This window comes from Budorcas taxicolor, chromosome 13 (genome assembly GCF_023091745.1).
Source record: "Budorcas taxicolor isolate Tak-1 chromosome 13, Takin1.1, whole genome shotgun sequence".
Taxonomy (NCBI): domain Eukaryota; kingdom Metazoa; phylum Chordata; class Mammalia; order Artiodactyla; family Bovidae; genus Budorcas; species Budorcas taxicolor.
Window position 1 is genome coordinate 46,595,512 of NC_068922.1, and position 21,555 is coordinate 46,617,066.

At 37.7% G+C, this 21,555-nt stretch overlaps 1 protein-coding gene across 3 annotated transcripts in view; it reads right to left on the bottom strand.

The window, feature by feature from the left end:
* Positions 1-21,555, bottom strand: part of ZMYND11 (zinc finger MYND-type containing 11) — a 72,830-nt gene that overhangs the window by 21,462 nt on the left and 29,813 nt on the right. Inside the window, exons 3-5 of one of the 3 annotated variants that reach the window (XM_052651302.1) lie at positions 19,295-19,454; positions 11,754-11,798; positions 8,943-9,104 (exon numbers count right to left, since the gene is read on the bottom strand). In XM_052651302.1, coding sequence (XP_052507262.1) covers positions 8,943-9,104; positions 11,754-11,798; positions 19,295-19,454 — 367 coding nt within the window. The remainder of the gene's footprint in view (positions 1-8,942; positions 9,105-11,753; positions 11,799-19,294; positions 19,455-21,555) is intronic. The other 2 variants (XM_052651303.1, XM_052651304.1) reach the window with 2 other exon arrangements.

Here is a 21,555-nt window from a genome sequence, read left to right on the forward strand (position 1 = left end):
CATTTAAACATATAAAACCCACTGGCATGAGCAGTACAGCCTGATGTGCCCGTGGGCCGTGGTCTGCCAACCTCTGGGCTGTGAGCTTTGTGACAGCAGGCCCATGATGGTCTAGTCCAGCACTCTTTGGCCCATCCCGGGTCTTGTACAGTATCCATTATGTAGTAAATACTCAATAAATATTAGCTGAACTGAACTAACGGCCATCATTACTGACCAACCTCACTGCCTATGAGAAAAACATTTCACATAATTGAATTCAACAATACAAGATATCCTTCCAAATTCTTACTCACATCCTGACCACTATAAACCACTGTGTTAACTTGTGCTGTGCTCCCCGTTTCACTGTCACCTGAATACAGCTGAGGGCCCCTAACAACCAGAGGCTCGCCTGACATGAGTTACCTGTGGGCAGGCTGACTCCTGCGCCTCCACCCAGGACATGTCCTAACAAGCACGTCCAGGGACTCTGCTACCACGGTCTCTGGAGCTCACTGGAGAAACACTACTCTGCATGTAAATTACCTCCAGTGTTTGAGGAATTAAGATGTTCCAAGCTCTCCTCTATAACCATCTGTAATAAATGAATCACAATGGCTTTTAACCGCACATAAATTGCCCCTACAGTATTCTCTGTAACCACCTGTAATGCTGGAATATAAAAGAATCAAAGAACTTATAAGAAACCCACTATTTAAGACTAACAGTAGAGCTGGTCTGGTGGGAGTGGCCCCAAGCCCTGCCATTTCTCCTCTGTAGCACTGTGCCCAGCAGCCCATCAGTGACAATCACTTTCTAGGACAGTTTTCTAAAAACACACCTATGTTCAGTTTTGCTCACCTCCAGCACAAACACACAGAAACTAACTCTCCATTGTAAGGACAGAAGAGTGGAACCCACACCCACCATCGGCACCAGGACAAGAACTTGGCTAAACGCCTGTGCATTCAGAGTACATGACCCCCTACAGCTCCATCCTATGTCTCCCACGGCCAGGCCAGCAACAATCATTTGCACTTGAGTTTCTGGCAAGTTTTTTGGGGTTTTCTTTTTTAAACTTAAGTTAAAGGAACTTAAAGTATAAAAACCTCCCCTCGGCTGTCACCAATCTGCCTTCTTGTTCACAGGTAAAAGCTGAATGTGGAGGATCATTCAAAACTTAAGTTATAGGAACTTTAAGTATAAAGCCTCCCCTCGGCTGTCACTAATCTGCCTTCTTGTTCACAGGTAAGAGCTGAATGTGGAGGATCATTCAAACCACAAAGGCAGTCTTGAGGTGGATTCTCGGAGTGTGCTGGCAAACGTGACTCTGCTCTCAGGCACTCTGCTTCGTGAGAAGCTGTTCCTACAGAATCACTAATGCACAGGTTTCCAGACTTGTTCACACAGACTTACAGAACAGCACTGGATGCTACTTCAGTTGTGTCTATATTTATTAATTTTTACAAAGTCGGCTCTTTGCTCTCTGACTGAGGTTGGGAGCTTCTGGCTAGATTCACATGATATAATCAACTTTGCATCACCCAGTCTAGGGTGATTTACCAGCTATTAAAGTACAGTCTCAAATTAATTCCACAAGCCATACAACTGACTGTACTGTGAACATGTGCTATTCCTATATACACTACACCCACACAAAAACTGCTAGAACACTAGATCTACCGAGACAGCTGCTATGTTATTTCTACTGTGTCAGGAGTTTAATTGTTCAGGATTAAGTGTACTTTTGGGGGTGACTGTCGGCTCTTCTGCACGACGTTACAGGGATTTAGGAAGACGAAAGGGACATTCAGGAAAAGTCTACAGAACACAAGCTGTGTCTACTTGTTCCTTCCCTCATCTGTCAACACTGGCCTGTAAATAAAGAACAAGATTCAAAGGTACAGGGAGGATGGATTCCTCATGTAGTTAAGCCTCTCCTGCCTCTTCTGAGAACAACTCACAGGACTTTGTTTCGGAATCACAGAATGTCTCTGCTCAATGAAGCTGACAACCAGCCAACAATACTACTACCTGCCCACCCCCTACTCCTTCCCCTCCTGCTTCAACACCTGCAGAGACAATAAAAGGAAATTGTGTGCACTTTGTACATATTTTCAGTACATCAATGCTACAAACACTAAACAAGCCTTCTATTTATCTAGATTAAGTTGTAACCATCTTGATGTAGGAACCACCCCAAGTAATTACCTCTTTAGTCACTTATAGCTAAAAATAAAAGATAAAATTCACCTAAGGTTCTAAAAAAGCCACTAAAATGATGTGTCACCAAGACAAAATGCACCCCCAACAATTCACACTCACATCCAACCCTTTCTGACTATGTAACTTGTTAATTTAGCGTGACAAGGCAATGTGGGGATACATGGATTTTTCCTTTCTTGCTTGGTCCAGGTAGTTTCATAAAGAGATTATATAATAATACATGAGGGTTTTACAATTTTATATCCTAGATCTAATTTTAAAATTCCTTTACTTTTTCCTCTAGTAAGCCTAGACTGAATAGCAAAACTGCCTTATAAAGTAATTGGTTCAGACACAGACCTTTTTAAAAATTAATTTTCTACCTTTGTGAGTATAGAAATACAATCCAATTGTCTTAAAAAATGTAAAAAAAAAACTGATTAATGTTCATTTTTAACTTTTAATACTATGACTGTCTACAACATAATTTTTTTTTAAAAAGTGTTTCTCCTATTTTATCTAAACATGAAATCTCCACTCCAGAATTGATAATATATATCTTATTAAAGGTAAAGGTACTTACTTTCAGGGTGAAAATATTAATAAATTTCCCACATTAAGAAAGGAAGACTAAGCAGAAAACAAGAACAGTTACAGTTCTGCAGTAGTTACATAAAGCATATATGTTTCAAAATATTTTCTTTTAGCATTCTGTCCTGTTTCATTCTGAATACATTAAATGAGAATTCTCCTTAATTTTGAGATTTAAAAAACTATACTGCTTACATACCCAAAAGAATGAAAAATTAATTCAGAAGTAAAGTTTTATCTCCAGTTTCAAGAAACAGCTTTCATCATGAATCTCAGTACAAATGACTCAAATATAACTTACCCAGAGCTGAGTTAACATTGACCAGTCAGTATGTACCCATGGTGATGTCCTAACAGAGACTTACTCTTGGTTTAGTTTTAGCAAACCAGTTAAATTCCTTCATTTTCAGCAGCTGTTTAATGATTATACTGTACCTCATGTGAAAAAAATATACAGGACCTGGGGCTTAACACCAACTTTAAGTTAGCTTTAAACGCTCTCTGTAGACTTCTTCCTGTGTATCTATTAAGCTTCCTGTAAACAGACCTATTTGTTCTCAATTTTAAAGAGAAGCTGCAGCAGTAGGTAGACTGCAGGGGTCATTTCTACTAGTCCCTCCCCTCTTTGCATCCTTAGATGCCGAGGAGTCAGGGATCAGAAAACCAGGAGCTGCAAACCTGGGAGAGCTTCTCAGATTAGATGTAGAACCAAAGTATTCTTAAATAAGTAAAATTTTCCCATATGCATTCATTTTCTTCTCTGCATTCTCTAGTGTTTCTGTATTTTGTTAACAGGCTAAGTTAATTCTTCATACTCTTTGTATATTAACGCAAATCTTAAAATCTGTGACCCTAAACAGGGGAAAATACCGTATGAAACAGTTGTAGGCAGATGAAAATTTTATAAAAGTTTGTGAAGATATACTGGGATAATATATCCCTTATCCAATTCCCTGAATGGCACTTTTTCTTTTGTGAATTAGGTTGATCTTTTCATAGACAGATCACGATAAGTGTGTCATAAAAGGGACGAAAAGTGAACCAAAGATATTGAGGGTATAAACAGTAATACGATATTTTTATGCTAGAATGAGACAATTAAAACTGCAGTGCATAAAGGAAACGAGCTGCAAGGGCACACAGTACAACACAGGAAATGCAGCCAATGTTTATAGTAACTAAATGAAATATAATCTCTAGAAGTCATGAATCACTATGTTGCACACCGAAATGCTACAATACTGTCCATCGACTATACCTCAATAATAAAGACATCCCAACTTAAAAAAAAAAAAAAAAGCTTTGGACAGATTTCACTGGAGCAGCATAGAGGACCAAACGTGGAAGAGGAGGTGGGACACTCACCGCAGCCCATCCCTCTAGTGAGGAGGGGAGACGCCCCCATGGCCACCCCCTCTGGTGCTTCCCACCTGCTCACAGTTCAGAGCTCTACACTCTGCTCCCTAGTGACAGATTTTAGTCCAAACATAAAATTTTCATTTATTTGAATCTGAAAGGAGCAGAAGCATGAATCTGCAACTCCCCAAAGTTATAAAGAAATTCATTTATATAAGGAACACTAACATATTAAAAGAGGATGTAGGAAACAGGGGCCTATTTTCAAAATACTACTCTATCAGGATCATTAACCTGGAAAGTGCCAACTATTTTGCTATTCTTTTCCCCTGCATTTCGTATTCTGATTTTTAGGAACACACAGCACTATGAAGTATTCCAGCCATTAGTCTGTGCACTGCACATCACGGAACACACACCGTAACTGGCACAGCACGATGCAGGGCTTGCCCATGACCTGCTATGGAGCAGAGGGCAGCAAGGCAGAATCTGCTCTATATCCTTCCTCTAGAGCTCCTTCAAGGCGGAACTGTGGCATCATGGGGAGAACAAATGCCAGGCCACTCATGTTTCTCTTGCAGTAGTTACTACAGGCATTCAGATTTGCATTTATAACACTGCATTGACTAGTACAGTAAAAAGCCGTAAGTCACACTACCAAACTGAAAGCCAGTGCGTGGGTCTCCGTACCACATTCAAGCACTCACGAGACACGCCAGTGGCTCCCACTGGACAGCACAGGGAGAACACCCCATGCCCACAGAAAGACCTGCCAGTAACTATGGCCTGAAAGGCAACGTGGTGCCAATCTAGAGAGTGGTTTCAGGGTTTCCTATAAGATGTCACCTCGCCCATGTATTAAAAAACCCAAGCGGATATCATTCAAAAGTATGAGGTTTACCAGTAGGGCTGGAGACCAGCAAGTGTACAGTGCATGTGCACACACACAAAACATACACATGCATACACACATGCACACACACAACTCAGACATTCACACACACAGGCACATTCACCCGCAGACATGTACTGCAGACAGGTATGCGTTCAGGCACACACACACAGGCCTGCCTTCTGCAACTACAGCGTCGAGCAGCAAATGGCTGTAACTCTGAAGCTGTGCAAATGAGAATGAAGGGACATTAAAGTGAGATATCCCTCTGGAGCCTGTCACTGGTAGCAAAAAGCTGGAAAATATTTTCAGTGTTGGTATAAATGGGTTTGATCTTCTGACAAACAACTTGGTAATTTTTGTCACAGACTGAAATGCACCTATCTTTAAGAATTCTATTTCAGTGAATTTAACTTGTAAAGGCAATCAAACAGACCTGCATAGACATGTATAACTTAATTCTTTTTTTAGAAAAGTAAAATAGACATTTTGTTTTAAAGATACAACCTTTAAGCAAATAAAATTTTTAAAACAATTTTCACTTAAAAGTTAATGGTTTCTCTTTTTTCCTGAAAATAATAAAATTCAATATTATTTAAAATTCAAATAACATCTAACAAAATATAAACTTCACTTTCATACAGAAATAATGATGAGAAGAGTGCTCTTCCAGATGGAATGGGTCATGACCTTGGAACGGAGGTGCTGGAGTCCCCACCATCCCTCTGCCCGACAGGTGAGTTTCAGTCGGTGTTGCTGGTCAGACAGCACAGGAGACAGCGCCCCAGACAGCACATGGACACAACGTATGTGCATCAACGGAAACCTTTCACATCGCAGAAAAAAGGTGTCTGGGTCACTGCTGAGTAGAAGCAAGCCAGCTGCCATCAGCAGTGTACCTAATCCATGGGTCCACCCAGTTACACAGATGGAGTGTGCACTCACAGAGATCTGTGAGCACTTCCACACAGGTAGAGTGTGCATACATACACAGGTCTGTGAGCACACTCACCTGTGATGTGGTAGCACTGCTGAGATTGTTTTTCTTCTTTATCCCCTATAATTTTGAATTTTTAAAAACTTTTTAAAAAGGAATTTAAAACTTTTTTCCAATTAATAGGAATGCTTGGCATCACAAGTGTGAAACTGGATATAACTTGAATTTTTCCAAAGCAAAATGCTAACCTGATATTCAAAGCTACATTACAATAACTATCTATTTTATTTGTAAAGTAATAGTTTAACTGTTGTTTAGAAAGGCAGATATTTCAAAGAAATATCCTCAGGGTTCTGAGATTATTATGAAAATTGAAAAAACTATTTTAAACTGAGAAAAATTCCCATCATTGCCTTCTTAAAATATTTTGGAATCTGTCAAGCCATAATGAGATAAAAGTTGTTCAACAAGCTGAAGTGAATCTGCTAACACAGCTGACAGCTGGTTGAGAAATAATATATTCAATGCTGTAAGGGGCAGAAGTTACATAAAACAAAAGTCTTCTGACCAGTATAAAGTATTAAAAATATTTTTATCTTCAAATTTAGACGCAGTGACTGGCTTCCATCCACTACTTTTACCTGTACTGAAATTTGGCCCTGGTATTTTATCTTAAAAATTCCTCGTTAGTAAATCTAATTACTATATATTCTTTCTAGACTTTAATTAAAAATGAAAATAGAGGCTGACATGGAACCATAATTTTTAAGTTTCAGTCTATAGCCTTGGTTCTCTTAGTTCAAGAAAATTTAAATCTGGTCCATCACTCTCAAGTCAGATTATTAAAAAACAGCTTTACTTGAAGTCTTGACATACTGTTTAAACAAATATATCAAGCCAATACCAATCAAAAATGATATTTTAAATTGCATTAGAATCTCAAGTTTATTATTATCCCTTTTCTCGGGAAAGAAACTGTTAGTACTTTTCTTTTTCCTGAACATAACAATTTAAAAAATAGAACAGATCTAACATAGAAATAACTATTTCTTTGGAATTTTTAAAGCTCAAGCTAAACTCACCAACCCCAACAAAAACACAGGCTTTTTGAGTTTAAGCAAAGAGCCACTCGGTCTGTGAAAGGAATCTGAGTTCCAGTGTTTTACTGACTCATAGCATCATTTCAGTAAGCATAATTACATCACAGTGTGAGAATATCTAGGCTGACAGAGACAAAAAAAACCAAAGGGAAGAACACAAAGGCAGGATGGGATTGGCTAAACTCCCCTTCGGCTATCATGTTTCTGTGAGCCAGCAACCCACTGAAGCTTGAAGTTTTTCATCGTATCAGTAAACAGTAGAGCAAACATGTAGAAGGTGGAATCTGACAACTTGATAGTGAATTCCGACAGGAAAAGCATTACACATTCTCTTCAAAAGTTTAAGTGTTAAACTTCAACTCTTAATGTAAGGAATATAAAATACCTACCATAAAGTTTAACCCATCCTCAAAAATCCCAGTGTTTTTATTTAAATTCTCTACTATGAGATAGAAGCTAATTATCAGATATTACAAAGTAAAGACTCAGGAGTGTCCAGAACTGTACTTCCTAAGTCCCTGAGCCTCTATTTTTTGATCAGTGTCCTCACTTCTTTTATATTTTTACTACCTTAATACTTTTGTTCTTCAGATGTAATTAATTCTTTACTTCCTCTAGTGTAAAGTGTTAGTGAAAACGATTTACTTGTAAAACACAAATCCATGAGAGTAAATTGTGGGACATTGGTACAGCTCCATACTGATTTATTGCAGCCTTCCAATTCTTGCAGGCCTCTAGAGAAGGTCCACACCCTGAGGCTTGATACTGATCTGTTCAGACCTAGAGGTTTATCACTAATTATCTAGCATTTGGGCATTTGATTACATGTCATCATAACACATGTATTTAAAATGCTATACCAACAGTCTTCTGTCTGCCTACTAAACAAGTACAGTAGGGCTGCTAAGAAACATACTCAGGTAACACAAAGCCACAGTCACTAAAAGAAGACTAGAAGGGACATTGTAGTTTGCTCATCATGCTGGCAAATGAATCAGATGATTTTTGGCTGGTATCAAAGAGGAGATAAAGACATAACTTTTTTGAAGAAGAAATGAATATTTAAGTTATACAAGTACTATAAAACATGTTCACAAACAGAACCCATGAGTAATCTCGGCAATTTGCATGATTCCAAGTATATTAACAATAGTTAAGTACAAAACAATAGAAGTTCCAATCAAATAATTCCTGACTGATCACCATCAAGCCCATACATCACGTGGTACCTAGGCATCGCGATTACTCACACATACACACACACACCACATCGGCAGCCAACAAGCACAATCATGTACACTTTTCAACAGGGAAATAATATGAATGAAAATAATCGTGGGAAGTACCTATTTTACCTACCAGACTATTTCATTTTGGAGAATTCTTGATATACAACTGTCCCATCCCTCCACCCTCCAAAGAAAAGAGATAAACCCATGACATGACAAAAAAATAAAGGCAACATTACATGGATATAAAATGGAAAGTAGATACAGAACTTTTCTGACAATGTGCCTTTTGCTACCTGTGTTTTCTGAGCAGCCAAGAGGACTGATTGAACAGACCTTGGTATGGGACAGTGGTTCTTGATTCCCAAAGCCTGTCCATTAAAGGAGTCACACAATTCAGAGGGAATTATAAAAAGAAGAGAGTATATTTTTACATGATTGAAACTTTCTAAAATCCATACCCTGAGTATGTGTTCTGTGATATTCATTTATGAGTATTCTATGTTCATTAACCATCATTTCAGTAGATAACCCCCACCCTCCAGTACTTTATCCATTAACCTGGCAAGACCACCTGGGATATCTTTGTGCAGCTATTATCAATGAATTCCAACCCTCTGATCAGCACATTAAAGCTCATAGGTACTCACCCTGCAAACTGGGCACTGCCAGTGACTACTGCTGTCTCTAAGCCTGTACTCATCAGACAAACACTTGGAATGATACACACGAAAACACAGGTCACATATCAACACCTCTCCAGGCAAATGGCATTCAAAACAATACCAGTCATGATTTTCTGTTTCCCAGTCCTACAAAAAATACAAAATAATTTCGTATGACATTTTGTCAATATCTGCAATGACTAAGAACAAAATTGAAACTAAAGTCCATCAGAAGTTAGGCATTATAAACAATTTTAAACATTTACTGTGTTAAAACAAGAGGGAAAAAATACCTAGAAATTTGCTTCTTTCAATTTTCAATTCTCTCCTAAACATATTTATATTCAGAAATATCTTAAGGTGATCTGATAACAAAACCAGTCCAAAATGAAGTAAGCCCAAAGCCAATACAACTTCTAACATTATCTTTCAGTTTTTATAGAATCTATGGGATAATTTCTTCAGTAAATGGAATACCCCAAGGAAACATCTATAACTTAGTATTTCAAATAAACAAACCTCTGTTTTGTCCTGATTTTCTTTAAAGAAATATACTAAGTACTTAGCATACTTTGGAAACGGAGAGAATAGTAATAAATGGTGATGCTCACTATTCTTATCTTCTCATCCATGGTATTGGATGCTTTATTGAAAATAATCATTAATCAGAATGTCCATGTTCTGATAGGTTGTCAAATTTTCAGGGTCTGTTGAATTTGGAAAAATAAATTGAAAATGTGAAAACTAAAGGTTTAATCACATTCTCCAAAGGACATTACCACCAAAAAAAAAAAAAAAGGAAGCTGGCTTATTTTCTTATTGGGACTATTCCTGGAAATAAAAGATCATAACAGGTGTTCAACATTTTCTTTGTTACACTTTTTTTTCTGTACAGCCAGTACCATTTAAACACAAACAGAGACCAGTGTAACTTCCCTTAATTTGGAATTCATTCTTCATAAATATCACTCTTAGCATATATCAAAAAACACCCCCATTAAGAGTGATGGATTAATTCTCAACCTTCTCTTGCAGATGTGCTAGTTGAATGAATAAGGGTTAAACCCACAGTTAGTATTATCGAGGCCATTTCCAATGAGGATCTTGAAATTCTAAACTTGGGCTCTGCCACCATTTTTCTTTTTATAAATCACTGTCTACACTCTGCTTCTGAGAGTGAACAGCATTCTTATCCCCGCTTAGGTCAATAACGCCTGCAATAAATGGCTATGATAGAGCGCTTGTTCAGTCAGCACTGACTCTGGCACCGAGGGTTCAAATGCAGTGGTGCTCAACCATATGAGAAGGCTACGTCTCTCTCCTTCAAAATGGAACATGAGCAGCTCATGTTCTGAAACGTCACATCTTCCAATCCACATTCAGAGACACAGCTGAAGTATACTAGTAAGTTCTGCAGAAATGTAAACTCTTTTGCTTGCTTTTTAGTAAGAAATTGGCAATCTGTAGCAACCAAAGTAATAAAGAAAAAAAGCACCACCATTTTCAGTTGTTTGCGGCAGATGTGTAGACTCTGCTCACTCGGTAAGGGAGGAATAATTTCAGTCAGACTGTTTAAAAGACCATAAAGTACTGATTTGACATAAAAGCCTCATCTGTGCATGGTAGAAAAAAGCTCCCCAACAAAGTCTGACATAGCGGTGCCACAGTATACTGTGGTGCTCAGCTGTACTAAAGTAACAATCTTTGGTGTATCTCTTTCACGCAGCTCATAAGGAAGCTGTGTTTTAGCTATTTCAATGTTTGCACCAAAAATCATTGATAATTTAGGTTCCAATGGAGATAAGATGGCTTTTTAAAATTTACTCTCTCCAAATTTAAAACCAAATATTTCAGAATATTTTCCTTGTAACTGTTCAGAGACATCTTAAAAGGATTTTGGTGGCTTATATATACTCATTAACAAAAGAAACCGCCATTCTTCATCATTTGAGATTTTTTTTTACACATCAATTCAACTCCATGTGATTCTCAACATGGCAATTACTAGGTTAACTAAGAAGAGGAAGTCAGAGAACACAGTGCTGGTGGACCGCTCTGGCCTCCTCCTGTCACCTCCTACCTTCGCCTAACCCTACCTTATCCCATCCACCCATGAAACAAGGATGAAAACGGATCTTTCTTCAATGGGGTGTTTAATTCTAGACCTAGTTTTTCATAAAAATTATACAAGCGAAATTATAGTTCAAATGAAGTAGAGAAACATTTGGATAAACGTCTGTATAACGGCATCAACTAACTTTGTTTCTGATATAAAGGAGAGCATGAGCTGGGAATGAATGCGTTGTTTACTCTTTCAATCACTGCAATAGCTGTTTAAATATACAGAACATGCAAAGTCAAGGTCAAAAGTGTCTACACTCTGAATCCAGGAAACATTTTTCTTAGACATAAATGATATGTTTATTATAGGTAAGAGTTGCATATGGTTTGTCTTGCAGTAAACAGAATTCATTTATGTAGTGATTTTGACTAATATTCAATAGTGTATGCCAAAACACTAAGCTTGCATTTTCACTGAATTTCACCAGAAGTCAGTAACTATTCAACATTCAGCCTGATCAACATAATATCTGAAATGCTACTTTAATACAAGAAAGTTTAAAAAAAAAAGCAAACCTATAAGCACAAAATCCAAAACTAGAAGCAATGTAAAGCGTATGGTTTAAATGAACACAATTCTAGCAAGAATTAACTAAGCTGGCCTAAAGAAAGAGAAATCGAATTTTTTTAAAAAGCAGAATTAAAATAAAATAATATAGTGCAAAATCGGTTCACCTTGGCTGGGGTTGCTGTCCTGAAGAAAGGCTGCATGCTGTAGGCCTTTCAAAATAAAAACAAAATAATCTTGGTCTCTCTCCTATAGCTTTGCTCAATATCAGGCAATATACAGAGCTAAAGGGGTTTGGTACACAGTCAAACTGTTTATTAGTTGCTATACATAGTATTTGGCAGATGATATCAACTGGTAATCTATCACTGTAGTAATCATTAATGAAACGACAGTAGCATGCAAACTCAAGAATTATTACTAGTTTAAGAGTAAACTTTTTTCACCTAACACAAACACTACAAAATGAACACAGAGAAAATCTATAGGAATTCATGTTCCATGAAACCTATAAAGATGACAGAAAAACATTTTACTAACAAATTCAGTGTCATTTAAATCTGTGCATGATCACAAATGTATGTCTTACTGATCCCAGACTGGTTCACACTGGTTTTTTTAATTGGGAGCTGCTGTTATTGTTGTTCAGCTGCTAAGTTGTGTCCGACTCTTCGCAACCCCATGAACTACAGCACACCAGGCTTCCCCTGTCCTTCACCATCTCCCTGACATCTGACAGCCAGTGAAGGTTTACAAGCTCAACGAGAACCAGCAGTGGGACAACCAAGGCCCCAGGCATGTCATCCTGCTATGTGGAGTGGCTGAAGGGCATGTCCCAGCTACTCAGGGACTGACAAAACGTGGTCCACTAGAGAAGGGAATGGCAGACTACTTCAGTATTCTTGCCTTCAGAACCCCATGAACCGTATGAAAAGGCCAAAAAAAAAAAAACCAGTCGAGTGATGAATGCAAATGTGGTTAACTCGGTACTTCACCACGGTGTGAAGTTTATACAGGTTGTCTTCAGGAATGAGTAGAAAGCATGCAACCATCAAGAGGCAGCCTGCTGATCTACGGCTCTGTCACCACTTACAGCATTTGGTTAAGACTCTGGAGCTAGACTAGCACAAATCTCAGCTTACGGGGCTTTTGTGAGGATCAAACAAGTTACTATGCTTAGTAACTGTTAAGATGATCTATTTGCTATAATGCACAAAATGGGAATTGATAAGCCACTAAATGGTGTGACACTTGCAATGACCCACATGTGAATTTCGTCTTCAGGACCCTAAGTGCATTGGGACTGTAACCCTCCCAACGTTTCTGTAAGCAAGATGGGACAAGAAACACTGTTAGCTGACTGAGAGTTAGCACTGCAGCAAGAAGGCTGAGTGAGAGAACTGTGCCTGGAGAGGGCCTCCCTCACCATATTCAAGAGACTTGCCTTTTACACTAACCCCCAGTTTCTACACAGTGAGCAGATAAACCTCATATCATCAAATATATGTTTTCGTGTGGTGTTTTACACAGAAACAATCTAAAATTAATTCTATGCAAATTCTAGATTTAGTTTAATTCTGATAATAAATTCAGTTCATCACTGAGAGGTAAGATTTTAATGGTTAAAGATTTCCAATAATTTTAAATGTTATTTTTTAATTAAAATATTAAAACATTGCTTAATGAAATAAAATTTAAAAAGAGGAAAACAAAAGAACTCTCACATACACACACACAAGCTGAAAAGAATATAACAGGACAGCATGACCCAAAATATTCTATTGAGTAAAATAGAAATTCATCACCAAAGAAAGAACATCTAAGTACATAACAGTCTGTTTTGCACATAGAACCACAGTATAACTGGTTTTTAATTAATAATCACCAATACATCACTTATTACTTATTATTTATTTAGTAAATAAAAAATTGTATCTGATGCAGGTAATGGACCTTTGGGAGAAATGTGTACTTCTGTACATAATTAGAACAAATATAATAAAATATAATTCACATTTAAAAAACCAACAACATCCAAGGGACAGAAAGTTTTAAAACATGACTGATTAATTTATAACTATAAGTATAATAAGAAAACACAAAGATGTAAACTTGTTTAAAAAAATTCTTACTTCTCTAAGCTGTATTTATGAAATGGGCTGTTTGCAGGCCTCTCAATGTTTTTTCGGGAACAAAGCAGGGGAGACATCTTGCCATGGCTGTTTAATTGTGTAATTTCTAAAGAATAAGACATAAATCCAATCCTACAATCCTACCTCTTACACAAAAGATGTGAGCTTCCAGCCAAGTTTCAAGAGGTATGTAAACCTCAGTGTCTTTTAGACTGGTTCTTTTGAATCAGGAAAAGGAGATGAAGACAAGGAAAAAAAGTACCTATCTCGTCCCTCTGTAAATTAAAACTAAATCCATTTATTCCCAATATGTTCATCTTTTCAAGAAACCACAAAATTTGTATTTTCATTAATGATGCTTCTTAAAAGGTACCAACCTTAACTCAAGACCTATGTAAAACCTAGCAAGAGGTCCTGCTTGTCAGAGAACAAACTAGGTTACGTGAAAACTGCTGAAGCTGAGCAGGGCTGACCAGCTGAGACGGAGCTCATGTCTGCAGCTGCTCTCCAGTCATCGGCAGCAAAACTGGTGGAGGCACACTAACCGAAACGTAAGCTGTGGTTCCCAAACCGGTATTACGTTTTTGGAGCGGCATGACCCACACAAGAAGAAAGGAGACCCTGCATCCAGATCTGGCAGGCAAGTAAAGAGACAAGTAGTCTTGTAGCAAATGTCACCTTTTCACACTTATATGCCATCCTCTACACTGGTGACCAAAATATTTAATGTCAGATTAAAAAGTGTCTGTCAAACAATAGAGAGTCATAGCTTTGTGCCAGGGACCATGAATCAAGCTGGGAGTCACCAAATAAATAATATCAACAGCCTCAATATCAAAGCACATATTTGATGTTTTATCTGCACAGGATCCATAACTCAAGGTCACCTGCCCTGCTACACTTCTACGGGCACACCTCAGAGATACTATGGGTTGTTTCAGACCACTGCAATAAAGAGATTATTGCAAGAAAGTCACATAAATTCTTCTGGTTTCTCATTGCACATAAAAGTTGTGTTTACACTATACTGTAATCTATAAAGGTGCAATAACAGTATGTCTAAAAAAGGTACAAACATTAATTTAAAAATACTTTACTGCTAAAAATGCTAACCGTCATTGGACAACACAGAGTTGCCACAAACCTTCAATTTGTAAAAAAGCACAAGCCAAAGTACAATAAAATGAGGTATGTCTGTGTTAAATTAAATACTTTTATAAGATTATCCTATCTTTAGTGAATTAAGAAATTAAGTTGCATTTATTACAAAGGGAGCTGCTGCTAAGTCGCTTCAGTCGTGTCTGACTCTGTGCGACCCCATAGACAGCAGCCCACCAGGCTCCCCTGTCCCTGGGATTCTCCAGCCAAGAACACTGGAGTGGGGTGCCATTTCCTTTTCCAAAGCATGAAAGTGCAAAGTGAAAGTGAAGTCGCTAAGTCATGTCCAACCCTTAGCAACTCCATGGACTGCACCCCACCAGGCTCCTCCGTCCATGGGATTTGCTAGGCAAGAGTACTGGAGTGGCTTGCCATTGCCTTTTCCAACAAAGGGAGCTACTAAATACCAAACTCAACTTAGCTGAGCAATGGTAAAATTTTCTGCCCAAGAAATATATTTCTTAAGCTGTTAAAATAGAGGACATGAAATATCCTGATGGAATACGGACTGAATGTAGCCATTCATGTACGTTAGTTTAGAGCAAGCAGATGATCAAGCAATCTAGGCAAACACAGTTTTCCTTTAAAAAAAAACAAAATGAAACAAGCCTTGAAATGAAACAAACACAACAGTTTCAGTATGTACCCAGATCTACTGGCCTTTTACCAGTATAATTTCAAAAGCTTTAAAAATGATCTCTAAAAGAGGTATTTGGATCATCTAAGTGAATGGTAATAACAGATATCTGAAAGTTCAAGATGACCACAGAAAGCCTGTAAGAGTGCAGCCCAGGCTCAGCAAGCCTGTCATTTTAAGAACTGGCTGGTACCTATACTTCCACTGTTTACTGACTAATATGTAAACTAACCATTTGAAATTGAGAGAGGCTTCATTTTTAATAATTATGCTTTTCATTCTGCTATCTCAAATGAACATTTTAAAATATCACCATGAAGATGGATGCTTATGTGCTACTGAATTTCATCAGTTTCTCCAAACGAATTCTCACTTCAAAAGAGATACAAAATGGTGGTTAAGATCAGCATCTCAGACTGTCTAGAAATCAATCCATTCCTAGCAGAAAGAATCTCAGTACAATGGAGGTTACCATCTTTGACTTACACAGGCTTCCTCTTTAATAAATTATATATAATTGTATCCTGAAGTAGTCTTTTTAGAGTTAGGCTTTTATTACATGATAGCTGGATTTAATAAAACAATAGTATTTAAGATATGCATATTTTTCAATTCGATCAAGTTTTTAAAAAATAAACATTGGAAAAAAGGTAGCAAGGCAGAACAAAAACGACACAGCAGACTCTGCTCAGCAATGGTTTAGTGGCCTAAGAAACAACACTTTTGCCTACCTTCTCTCTCTCAACAGAGCCATGGACATGAAGACAAGCAGTCCAGCCTCTTTACTAATACACAGAATCCCCAGGATACAACTTGTAGGACTTATTAAGAGGAACCAACTTGTCTACCTCTGAGCTACAGCTGCTATTTTTAGAGGCTACAGAATGAAGAGAAGAGGAGCTTCACTACATTTCTCAAATGACAGAACTCCCTCAGTAAAGAGTCTTTGTAACTCTGAATAAAGGTTTAAAAATGAATAGTAGAAAAATCCTATCCCTTTCCTTACATATATAATCTACTTGACTTTTATAGGCCATATATATCTACTTGATTTTGTCTTCTCTTAATAATTAGTAGAAAGTCAGTGAGATAAATAATAATGCACACCCTCCAATCTAAAACCTCAAGCTTTCAGAGGTATCATCTCATATAAAAAGTGGAGAAACTATAAAGAAGAGCCCCAGACTCAAATGCCAGCATGCAGGGCTGTCAAAGACCACAGAAAACCTTTGCGCTGAGTAGAAAGTTGACCTTCCCTAAGACTGATTTTGTTAGAACAAGACACGTCACTGCCATGTGCTAGAAACTGCTAAATAAACATGCAAGGATATCTGAGGAAAAGGTGGCAATTCCTAAGCTGTGCAATTCACATTGGCCCCCATACACAGCAGCCTGCATGCACAGGCCACACAGTCCCTACTCACACACAGAACTGGCCACTGCAGGGTGCCTGCGCTGTGCCAAGGGTGACACAGGTCAGTTGTGTGTCCTCCAGAGTATTCTCAGGGCATGAAAACTGCAACACAGAAACAGCCCTGCGTAGCAGGTGGTCCACCAGCCACAACCATGAGATACAGATATAATCAGCCTCATCATTTTATAGCTGCACCTTAAATACAGATCCAGCATCCTAAAGGAAAATCTCATTACAAAACTTGTGTTTGGAGTTACAGGTTTAAAGTAAAAAAAAATCATGATGAGAATTTTTGCTTGCTGTTTAGTAAGAAATGTGTGTGCTTTTGCTACACAAAAGGCATTTCTTATTTTAAACATATTTATTCACTGGTCAAAAACTTTCTTTGAGTGCATAGTTAAATGCTTTCTATAGATAATCTCATTTAATCCTCAAAACAACCAAATGAAAGCAATATTAACGTGCTCATATTACAGCAGAGGAATGAGTATCAGAGGTTAGAAACTCCCTCACACAACTAGAAACAATATCTGAGACAGGACTAAAACCTTAACCTCTTTTTATTTCACTATTTCATACACTAGGTACAATGTTTATACTCAGTTGTACTTAAATCATACATGTATACTTGGTATAAAAATGCCTGTGAATAAGAACCAACCAGAATTAATAAAATCTGTATACGTTGTTTGACTTACATGTGAGATTTCATCTAGAAAAAAGAAAAGGGAGATGCTATAAAAACATATGCAGTGAGGACATGTACACATAAAACTAGAATACAGAACCTAATGTGGTTGGTCATGTATAACTCATTAACTGCTTGCTGAATTACACTGAACAAAAAACTTCAACTTGAAGAGGGGAAAAAAGCATATGAAAAAGCACAAATCTAAACAGGAGAAATAAATCACTTTTATGAAAAAACTGTACATATGATCCACAAACCAAAATCTCATGGATTAAGTTGCTTTTACTACTGGCCAGCTGCTATAGACATCTCAGAAATTATCCATATAGCCTTCTATAGTAAATCTTTATGTTTCTAAGTGGTTGTGGATTAAAATTTCATATTATCTGGATCATTTTGAATATATTATCTGGATCATTTTGAATATATAAGCTACCAATTATCAGTGGCCCTCCTTTAAATGTCTGCTATAGATAGATTTATATCGCTTGACATTATCATTATTATAGCTTGGCACCCAGAGTTTCTTTATAGGCAAAAACTTTAATTTTCTGTAAAGCGCTTCCCTGGTGATTCAGTTGGTAAAGAGACTGCCTGCAACGCAGGAGACATAGATTCAATCCCTGGGTCGGGAAGATCCCCTGGAGAAGGAAATAGCAACCCACTCCAGTGTATTTGCCTGGGAAATTCCACCCATGGTCAGAGGAGCCTGGTGGACTATAGTCCATGGGGTCACAAGACTCGGACACAAGTTAGAAACTAAACCACCAAGGATGGCAACTGAAGAATTATTCTAATATAGACTTTTTCACTTAAGTTTTCAAGAATATTTCTAGTGCACAAATCAAATGATACCAGAGAAATTAAACATTTTTTATTCCATATTTACTATTTGTGAAAAACGTGAATTTTCTTTCCTGAAACTTTAAAAGCACTTATTAAATTGACAAAAAACAGTGTTAAAGCTAATAGTCTCCCACAGAAAACTGTACTGTTAGTTTATTGCTCTCAGACTTGACAAGCGAGTGTCTGTGTTGGCTCAATTGCCTGGAGTCATGAAGGGGAAGACAATGTTCTGGGGAAACGAACCAATTTTAAGATACTGTGTCATTTTTATAATTCTAGGGTTTAGAGAATTTATGATAAAGCACTCTCAATATATCTAATTATCAAATCTATTCATTTTAGAACAATTAATGTTTATCCTATTTTAAATCTTTCTGTTCCAAAAACAGACTTTTCATTAAAGTATTAGAAAAAATGAGAGCAAATAAGGAAGACACACAGACATATTACACATGAAACCAATCTTTACATTTAAAAAAGGTACTTCTGTATGTGACCCCGAGTAGGGAAGTATACAGTCTGTTTGGACGGCATCAACATTATCCTCACTGAAACTTTTTTTTCTTTTTACTAATATTTACTGAAGAAAATGCTTAGGAATACCATTAATTGTGTGTACATTCAAAGGGCTTTCTTTTATTTTTCAGATTCAAGGCAACCCAGACAGGAGAAGCAGACTCCCTGCACAGGTAAGTTTTCTCCCAATCAGGAAGGAAAAGAGCCATCCTACCAATGTCGGTCCTTACTGTGAAATATTACCGAACTTCTGAAAACAATCTCTATGGGGTATACATAAATAACGTTCCAGATTTATAAAATAAAAAACTTACAATTTCGTCGCCTGGTAACCAATATCCTTCCTGTTCGATACCAGCTTTGGAGCCTTTGCAGCCCACTGTCAGCGTCTCCACAATGAGACCATCTTTCACAGCCAAGCTCAGCTGACGAGTGGTCTCCTTTGGATGCATACCGTGGACTCGAGACATGTACCTGAATACAGAGGAAAACAAAGTTTAAATCTCTTAGTACTGAAAAATGAAAATGAATAAAAATAGAAAATATTTTTCTTTATTGTGACATACTTATGAGAGCCCTACAGAAAGAAAAGAAAGAAGTCAGTCGGTCCTTAATACTGAACTCTTTCAATTATCATAATATTTTAAACCTTAAATCTATTTTGCCTATTTAGAGGAACATTTGTTCAAAATACTCCCAAACCAGCATAAATAAATCTTTTAACAGATTTTATAGTCAAACATCCCATTTAGTTCTAGCCTCTGTGGCAACTGCCACTAACCTCCACTCTGCAGATTCTCACTCTAGAATTTTATCATCTTCAGGATGTTGGAATATAAAATACTTTTACTCAAAACTTAGGAAATGACACCAAAGAAAATACAGAAAGTACACAGCTGATTGTCAACATATAAAGAAAACAAGAATGCATGCTATGATCAATAAGGCAAAAATGTGATCTTCAATTAAATATATTTTGAACTGAATCACTAAAGCATACAAGCTCTTCCTGATTTATAGTTACATGGCATATTTATTAAAAAATTTTGTTCCAAACACACCCTGCACCACAGAGAATGGTGTTTATAGATTCTCTTGCACTCAGCAATTGTACTGAACTCAGGTTAACATTATGGCATATTTGCTTCATATCATTTTATTTTTCAAGGAAATAAAACATTACAGCCACAACTGAATTTGTGCCATTTTCCATTCCTCTCCAATCAAACTCCAATACCCTCTACTGGTAAACTAGGATATCTAGACACAAAAACATACTGGGAGACAAATCAGGCTGGCCTCAGTCTCTCTAGAAAAACATCCTGTGCTGCAAGACAGGGCTGAGTGCCCCAGGGTATACAAGGAATTAAGAGTACAACAGAAGGATTCTGTATCCAGTTACCCTGTCATTTAAGTATCTATCAGAGTAGTCAAAACAAATGATTTTCAAAAGGTGCAAACTCAGGACTTCCCTGAAGGTCCAGGGTTGCTCAGCACAACCACAAAAAAAAGCAAGATCTCATCACTGAAGAAGCTTCAAAACTCAGGAGATGAATTTCAAGCACGGAGTAAATCGTGGCAGAGGGAATGCAGGGCCTCTGTGTCTACAGCTTGTGGAAGAGAACTGTTTTTTGTTTAGGCGTTAGGTAGCTGTAAAGAGTTATTTTCTATTTTCTCTGCCAGTGCAGTTAACTGAGAGATAAAAAGGAAGTGACATGGGAGCAACAGCCCCAATGCCACAGCAAACGAGGGCAGGAGGAGACAAGGCGGAGTGGCCCACAGGCTGATGCGTTAGCTCTGCCGCCTACCAGCTAAGGGTGGCAAATGACGCAGTAGAGGCACAAATAGCTTTTGATATATAAAAACACCAACAGAAATAATCAACCCAACCAGAAACCCGGCAGAGGACCTGAATAGACACTCTTCAAAGAAGACATACACACAGTCAACAGGCACATGAAAAGATGCTCAAGCTCACTAATCATCAGGGAGATGCAAACCAAAACTCACAATGAAACGTCGCTTCACACACGCCAGAATGGCCGTCAGCAAAAAGACCAGAGACAGCAAGTGTTAGTGAGGATGCAGAGAAAAAGGAGCATGTGTACAGTGTCAGCGGGAATATAAACTGGCTTGGCCACTATGGAAAAGAACACGGAGGTTCCTCAAAAAATTTATAACAGAACTACCATATGATATATTTCTGGGTATTTATCTGAAGAAAATGAAAACACATCTGCACCTCCATGTTCCCTGAAGCAGTATGTACAACAGCCCAGATATTTACAATAGACAAGATACGGAAACAACCTAACTGCTCATGGACAGATGAATAAAGAAAATGTGAGATACAGCTATATACACTAGAATATTACACAGCCATAAAAAAACCCCTTGCCTTTTGTGACAACATAGACGGATCTTGAAGGCATTATGCTACATGAAATAAGTCAGACAGGGAAAGACAAATAGCATATGACCTCACTGATATACGAAACAAACCAAAAAAACACTCATTAGCTACAGAGAACAGACTGGTGACTGCCAGCCATGAAGGGCGGGGAGGGAGTGGGCA